This window comes from Miscanthus floridulus, chromosome 12 (genome assembly GCF_019320115.1).
Source record: "Miscanthus floridulus cultivar M001 chromosome 12, ASM1932011v1, whole genome shotgun sequence".
Classification (NCBI taxonomy): Eukaryota; Viridiplantae; Streptophyta; class Magnoliopsida; order Poales; family Poaceae; genus Miscanthus; species Miscanthus floridulus.
In genome coordinates, this window is record NC_089591.1 from 14004038 (window position 1) to 14012283 (window position 8246).

Consider the following 8246-nt stretch of genomic DNA (forward strand, 5'->3'; position numbering starts at 1 on the left):
TTGCTTGAATGATAACTTGATCTAGTGGTTAGTATATGAATTTGTTCATGAGCTAGTGAACCCAAGTACTTGACTTAATTTGGATTGCTAACAAGTGACAAGTACAACATTGGCAAGATAACCCTTGCAAGAGGTGTGAAGAAGCTTGTCATTGGTTCAAACCGGACTTGAAAGCTTAAGCAAATCAATTTAGTTCAAGTCACATAAGAAGCTCATGATAGTGATAAGAGTACAAGCACAAGACAACAATGCAAATGGATATCTAGTTTGTATGTTTCAACTCACAAGTGATATCCTATAAGTGGTACTCATGAAGATAGCAAATGTTCAAGAAATGGTCTTTATTGATAAATCAAACAAGTGGTTCCATACTAGAAGATTCTTTCAAATGGTATTCACTTCCTACAAGTGGTATCTATACATAGTAGACGATGGTTCCACAAGTGATCCTCAACTTTAAGTGATCATCAAATGAAGAATGCATCCCTCACCTACAAGAGCTTAAGTGAAATAAAATGGATGACCCATACATAGAATGATAAGATACAAATAGTACAAGTTACAAGTTCAAAATGGTATCTACATGTAGTGTCATTCCAACAATCAAGTAATGTCCATCAAAAATGCATGATTCAAGTCTCAACCATCTACCCCAAAGAGCATACCTTTGCATCAATAAGAAGCACACCTTTTATGGAAATTGATGACAAAGGGGGAGAGATTGTACAAAGATATGAAGCTTGGGGAGAGATAAGAAGATAAGATATGAAAGAGGTTGGACATGGACATGGACAAAGAGGGAGCAACATTGAAGAAAAGAGATGGATCAAAATTCTTGGACAAGAGAAGCACACAAGTAGGGGGAGCAAGCTCATGAACTTTGATTGATTGCATTCGATATGTGCATATTCATGTGCTTGCTTGCATTGCATAAGTTTTTAAATTCAATATGCATGCTTGTGTGGTGTATGCTAGTTGTAGAACTTGGATGATGATTTGATAACTAGCATGCATAGGATGATAGCTAGACACTTGGTATGCTTTTCAAGTAATGCTAGTATCTTGCTTTTAATGTTGATCTCACAAGGTATCTAGTGTTTTATTATCAAGTGATATCTAGCTAACCATGGTGCTAAGGATGAACTTAAAGGTGCAACTCCGATTGGTACACGCTTCAAAGGTTTATTCTATACACCTTAGCATCATTTTGTAGTATTTACTCTCCCACAATTTTTATCTATGCATATGTGCAAGCTTCAAATTAAATACTCTAGCACATATGTAGGGGGAGCTAATACTACCATTTCGGGTTTATGGTACTTGTCCAAAATCATTTTGACATGGTAAAATTGCTTGGGCTGGCAACATGAATCCAAAAGAGCTTAATTTCTATATCTTTGTAGAGTTGTTATCAATTACCAAAAAGGGGGAGATTGAAAGGTCCTTGTTTGGTTTTGGTAATTGAGTGACAACCTAGGTGGACTAATTGTGTTTATGTGAGATACACAGGTGATTAGTCCATAGGTACATGTGTGTGAGCAACATATGCCATGAAGGTGAAAATGGCTTGGAGATGTTGCAAAGCTCACACATGTGATGATGAAGGAGCTTAAATGCACATGAGACATGACATTGAGTCATGTGATCAAGGTGGAGAAGATCAAGACAAGACTTGGCTTGATGGACCAGTTGTAAGCGTGAAGGGCAAGTCAAAGGCTTTGGAGTGATGGACCGCGTGGCGGTGAAGCTTGAGCAAGACTTGGCGCCGATGGACGATGGCAATGGTGAAGAGCAAGTAGAGTCAAGATCGATGAACCAATATGATCATGTGATGATATGAAGTGGATCATATCATTGTTGATCGTGTTGGTGCATGTGTTGCATCGACATTGAAGGAGATAGAATGGAATGCGCAAGGCAAAGGTATAACCTAGGGCATTTCATTTCACCGGTCATAGGTGTGTAGAGAAGTTTATGACCGGGTTTAGGATAGATGGCCATACTATCAAGAGGGGCAAACTTGTTTGCATATCGGTCATCTAGTGCCACTCGAGTGATCTAACTTTGCATTATCGCTAGGATCGAGTGGCGTGGCAAGTTGAGTGGCTAACATCCTTTGGGAAATGATTGTGAAAATGCTAACACACATACACATGGTGGTGTACACTTGGTGATGTTGGCACATTTACAAAGGAGGTGGTGTTTGCAGGGGTGAGATGGGTTTGGGTCCCTCTCTCCCTCCCGCCGAGCTTGTGAGGCGGGATTCGGCGCTTTCGGGAAAATGGAATGCCTATTTTCTATTGCGCCAGATGCAAATTCTTGTGGTTAGCACACTTGAGCAAGGGTGAAGAGAATGGAGAAGATGCTGGCGTCGGTCAACTGACCGGATGCTGGATCTGAATGCACCGGACGCTGGCAGGCTGCGTCCGGTCGCACTGACGTGGAGTGTAGCAGTAGCTGGAATGTGACCGGACGCTGGCTGCGTCCGATCGCATTCGACCGGACATGTCTGGTCATGCTCGGGAGCTTACTGGAAACGACCGGACGCTAGGGGTTCAGCGTCCGGTCAGTTGAGTGCTGCTGCGTCCGGTCAGGTCAAGTGACCGTTGGAACCGGGACACGTGGTCATCTGCGAGCGACCGGACACTGGGGTCCAGCGTCCGGTCAACACGACCGGAGCGTCCGGTCGGCCCGACCGTTGCCCAGTGAAGGGGTAACGGCTAGTTTAGCCCTTGGGGCTATAAATAGAAGTGGCCCTCGGCCATGGCTGGTGCTGAGCACCTCAAGAGACTTAGTGTCCATGCTTGTGAGTGCTTGGGAGCCCTCCATCACACACATACTTGATAGTGATCATTCGATTATGTGAGTGAGCGATTCTAGTGCGATTGCATCGTGAGGTTGCATCGAGTGGCACTAGGTGATCGAGTTGCAAGCCGGTGGTGCTTGTTACTCTTAGAGGTTGCCACCTCCTAGATGGCTTGATGGTGGTCTCCGTCGAAGCGCGCAAGAAGCTTGTGCGGCGCTCTAGAGAAGTGCTTGTGAGGGGCATTGTGCTCGCCCCGCGGGAGCCGCGAAGAGCAACTCTAGTAAAGCGTGTCATTGAGCTACCCTTACTCAAGGGGTAGGTTCTTGCGGCGCCCGATGTGCGGACTTAGCGGGTGATGCTAATTAGCCGCCGAACCATCAAGTGAGCGGTCGACACAACGGGGACTAGCGTGTTGGCAAACACGTGAACCTCGGGAGAAAAATCATCGTGTCAACCTTGTTCTTCCCGTTGGTTTGCATCCCCATTACACAAGCTTGCAATTACTTTTATACATATTAAGCTTGTGTAGTTGCTCTTGTAATTAGATAGCTTGCGTAGCTTGCTAATTACCTTCTTGCTTGTGTAGCATAGAAGTAGCTCCCTTGCGTGGCTAATTTGGTTTTAGTAACCTTGTTAGTCACATTGCTTAGTTTGTGTAGCTAAGTATTTGCGCTCTCTAATTAGGCATTGGTTGCCTTGTTATTGAGCATTGCTAGTGAGCTTAGTTAGCTTTGTGCTTTTGCTTACTAGCATGTGTAGGAGCTCCCTTGTCGCTTAAAGTACTAGTGGCATAGGTTTGTGTAACCTTGCTCCTAGAATTGTTTAGGAGAGCTCTAACTAGCCCGACACCTTTGTTGCATAATTGTTATCTTTGCAAGATGCTAGTGAACATATATAGTGGGGTATAGTCTTGGCTAGACCGATAGTTTTAATTCCGCATTTGTATCGGTTAGTCGACGCAATTAAGTTTTAGAAAAGACTATTCACCCCCCCTCTAGTCGCCATCTTAACCCTTCACAAGTACCAGATGTATCAAGTGATGTGGACAGCAAGAATATGATTAGGAACAAGATAGAAATCAGCATACGCAAATACAGCTCAAATGGCGCTCTCTATGTACTCCTCTAGATATTGTTCCTCTTTTGTCCCTCTCTTTTTTTCTATTTTTTGGGCTGTCGTTGTTTTTTTTGGGAAATTTTGACTTTTTTATTTTATTTTTTTTGATATTTTTCCTTTACTTAGGAGCACAAAAGAAGTAACCACAGAAAATATGAGCTCAAACAAGTGTAAGACGTGACCTGTGGAATTTTCAGAAAACTGGATGAAAATCGACAAAAACCTTGTGACCACGAAACGAGGATCTTGTGATCACTTTTTGACCAATCTAGAAATTCTGAACCCCAACAAAGTGGGGGATGGACGGATCCAAAATTTTTTTTTGATCGATTTGCATATATGGAACGTCGAAAACGGAGTTCATATGCGAAAACTAGACCAGTTTTAAAAACGGACTCCGAATTAGAGGACAAAACGGGAATAATATGCGCAAAATTGGTCACGACAGCAAGGATTTGATGAAAACAGTGAAGACAAATGTAACAAGTAAGATGGCGTGGACTAGGGTTTGATGAATACAAAGGAATCACAGCAATACTTGAAGGTGTTCACGGATTATGATGAAAAACAAGGGGAAAAACACAAACTAGACTTAAAAAACGATCTAAAACAAGCAACAAGAACTTGACCTAGGGCACAAACTCAACAACGTAAATCAGAGATGAACTTGCACGGCACAATGAGGCTATAGGACAGGGAATATGTGACGATGTATTTTTTTGGGCTTTTTTGTGGACTGTAGATAATGCAAAAACAGTAATAATCTAAAGGGGGAAACAAAGTTATACCTAACGGGCAACAAGGTCTCTGATACCACTTGATGTAGACTAGGCCCGATCTTCTGAAAGGTATGATAGCGTCGATTGGTGGAGATTCGACGTTCACGATTTAGGCTTCGAACCAAGATTGATTCGGACCCCCGCAACTGTTACACCATTGCTCCGTTGGTTATCAACCACGCGAACGCGATTGACCTTGCCGAGAAGGCTTTCCTGCAAGCGAATCGAGAACACAAGCAAGAACGGGATGAACGCAATCTGAAATTGCAAATAAATATGAGGCTTATGATAACGAGAAGGGGTTCATGTCTTTATTCGAAAGGACTAATCGCCACAGGCGAACAAGATCAAGAACTGGGGCCCTGGTTCACAGCAAGCGGCCTTGGCGACGACAGTTGCAACAAAACGATGCCTGTTTCACGAGGAAATCAAGAACTAAACAAAACCCCAAACCCTAAGGAGAGCCCAAACATGATACACGGTCCAACGGACCAAAAGACGGTGTCGCAGCACCCTGACAGATTCTGGACGCAGACTTGATTCGATGATTCCCGTTGATTCTGAAGGCCTTTTGACGTGAAATCAATTGGGTTGGTTTCCTTATCCAATTAGCTTTCCATCCATATGTGGATCGTCGAAAACAGAGTCCGGATGCGTCCTGGGTGACCAGTTTAAGGTAGACTGGTCCTGGAGCCCGAACCGGACTCGAACTTGAGTTGGACTCGGCTTCCACCACGAAAAAGATGAATTGGACGCCCACGCTGGACGTCCTCCTCTACTTGGCTTGTATGCGATGAAGTAGTGATATCCTCATCAGAGCTTGAGCTAGTTATGAGTAAAATTGGACTCTAATTTTCACTATACTAGGGTAATTAGGTAGGGAAGTAAGATTGCACCCTTTGTTAGTACATCTTTGTTGATTTTAGTGTAGTATTAGTGAAGTTTGATGCTTGTGTCATGAAACCCTATATCTAGATCTAGATCTAGGATTTTGTTTTTTATTCTTTTCAATTTTTTCTTTATGTGACTAGGGTTTGCATGTAGGTGAATGTGTAAGATTTTAATTGTTGCTAATGTGTAAAATATCCTCTACCATGGCTACTAATTATCATTTAATATTTATTTTGATTCCTTTCTATAATGTGTGTTTTTAATTAGTTATGGATAAATGGGCCATTAATTAATTATCCTCTTTCATGAAATTGGAATGGAGTTTGCATGAAAGGTAGTGGATGAAATATTAAATGTTGCTAATTATTTTCTTTGAAATTGTTTATTTGAACCTATCAATTTATATTTTAAAATATTTATGCATTAATAGTCAATTAATTAACTATCCTCTACTACCATGGTGCGTGTCTCAGGTATATACAATTATTCTCGAGTAATATTCTTTTTTTGGTTGTTTTGTTTCTATAAGATGGACTACAAGAACTCTTGGATGTATGGTTCGTTAAGACACGACGCTCTTTTCCGTGATGAGGTGGACAAATTCATCAAAGCCACAGAGAAGCATGCAGCGACGTTGAAAGAGAATAGTGACATGATTATTTGTCCCTGCAAAGATTGCAAGAATCTTATTGCATTTCGAGATGTGAGTACCATCAAAGAACATCTGATTAAGAGAGGATTTATTCCAGACTACACCTTGTGGATTCATCACGGTGAAACAGTGGTTGTTGATGACAGCGACGATGATCTAGCTGATGAAGCTGAAACGCAAGCATACTTGTCCCGATTCACAGACGATCTTGAGCAACAAATGGATCGTGACTATGGCAATGAACAAGGTGGTGGCTTTGGCAATGAACAAGGTGGTGATGATGCTGGTGGTGTCAGCAATGATGGCGAAGCACGTGAGGGGGATGTAGATGACGATGACAACTTGGACGAAATGCTTGGGGCCTTTGGACCAGAAATATTAGAAAAGAGCAAGAGAGGTCTAGAAAATCTTGAGAGGGTGACAAAAGCATCGAAGAAGACTGTATATGATGCTGAGAAGGGCTGTCCGACATACTTCACACTGCTATGTTTTGTGCTTGAGCTACTCATCCTGAAGGCTAAGTACGGCTGGTCGGACTGCAGTTTCAATGATCTGTTGTGCCTCATGTCACGGTTGCTCCCATAGCCAAACATAGTTCCCACCAACACATACCAAGCGAAGAAGGTTATAAGTCCACTCATATTAGGGGTTGAAAAAATCCATGCATGCCCCAACCACTGTATCCTTTTTCGGGAGACTGATAGGTTAGCCCTAGGCCGTTGATGACAATGTGGACTGTGGTATGATTTGGATCAGACTTTGGAACGGTTTGGACTTTGTTTTGCATGTGGACTTATGGATATCTTAATGGACTATATTATAATGATGGACTTCATAATGGACTATGTTGTAATGATGGACTTTTGTGAATTATGATTTGTGATGATGGTCTTGTGTTTGTGGATGTATATATGTATATTTGTGGCGGTCAGATTCGAATTTGAATTATATATATATATATATATATGTGGTCAGATTTGAATTTGAATTATTTATTTTTTTTGCTGGAAAATTCATTGTAGGGGCGGTTCTTGATTGAACCGCCCTTACAAATACACACAACAGTGGTGGCTGGTGATATAGCTGCCCTTACAGAAGTCCACTACAGGGGCGCCTGATATTACCAGCCACCCTTACAGAGGGAACTGTAGGGGCGGCTGAAAACACCAGCCGCCCCGACAGAGGGCACTGTAGGGGCGGTTAGGAAACCGCCCCTACAGAGGCACCCTCTGTAGGAACACCCTGGAAAGAGCGGCTGGCGCAGCCGCCTCTACAGAGGCTCTAGAGCCGCCCCTACAGTAACATTCTGTAGTAGTGTGAAGCACAAATCATTCACAGGTTGTCTGGTTTGACTAGAAAATCATAACTGGCTGCGTGATCATTTTGATATGGGTTTATTAACGAGTTAAATAGTGCTGCAAATCATATTGTTGTGACTTTACTACATATTTTAGTAACTTTACTAACATAATTCTACTCTTTTTTCATATTAAGTGCAAAGAAGGGGAAGAGGACCAATGGGAGGCTTGCTACTTTGTTGGGTTTCAATGCTATATGTACCTCACTACTAGTTGTATAGGGAGCTCACTGCAAGTTCCTACTTTTATTTGGTATGTCATTCAGACCTATATGTTGGTGCTTGACATGTTATTTGGACCACTATGCTGACATCTCTTATGGTACTGTAATGGCATGTTATATGGATCTGGTTTGTTGCCGTTAATGCAATATGTGTGTTATTAGTTTGTTATGTGATATTAAATTCTATTTATATAGATTGTCAGCTGAAATGTTGCCGATTTTTTCTAAAAATTATGTGTACAGAATGTCAAACTTGCTGGTCTAAAACCAGGGGCAAAAACACAAATATCATATTAAAACAGGGGTAAAAACATATGGGCAAAGTTGTCCTTTTGTCCAAAAGTTAACACTGTTAGAGGGGCTTAACAGACCAGGGGTAAAGTCTTCATTCGTTTCAAAAAAGCAGGGGTAAAATCACCAT

General features: G+C 42.0%; 1 protein-coding gene across 1 annotated transcript; it reads left to right on the forward strand.

Annotated features, from left to right (window-relative positions):
• Nucleotides 1-6111: 6111 nt before the first annotated feature.
• On the forward strand, nt 6112-6829 carry LOC136495568 (uncharacterized). The gene has a single exon (XM_066491462.1). It carries the CDS (start codon nt 6122-6124, stop codon nt 6827-6829), a length of 708 nt encoding a protein of 235 aa, XP_066347559.1. The 5' UTR covers nt 6112-6121.
• The last annotated feature ends 1417 nt before the right edge of the window (nt 6830-8246 follow it).

Excerpts from the sequence above, each read along its gene's own strand:
- LOC136495568 (XM_066491462.1), top strand. The coding sequence starts at position 6,122 with ATGGACTACAAGAACTCTTGGATGTATGGTTCGTTAAGACACGACGCT.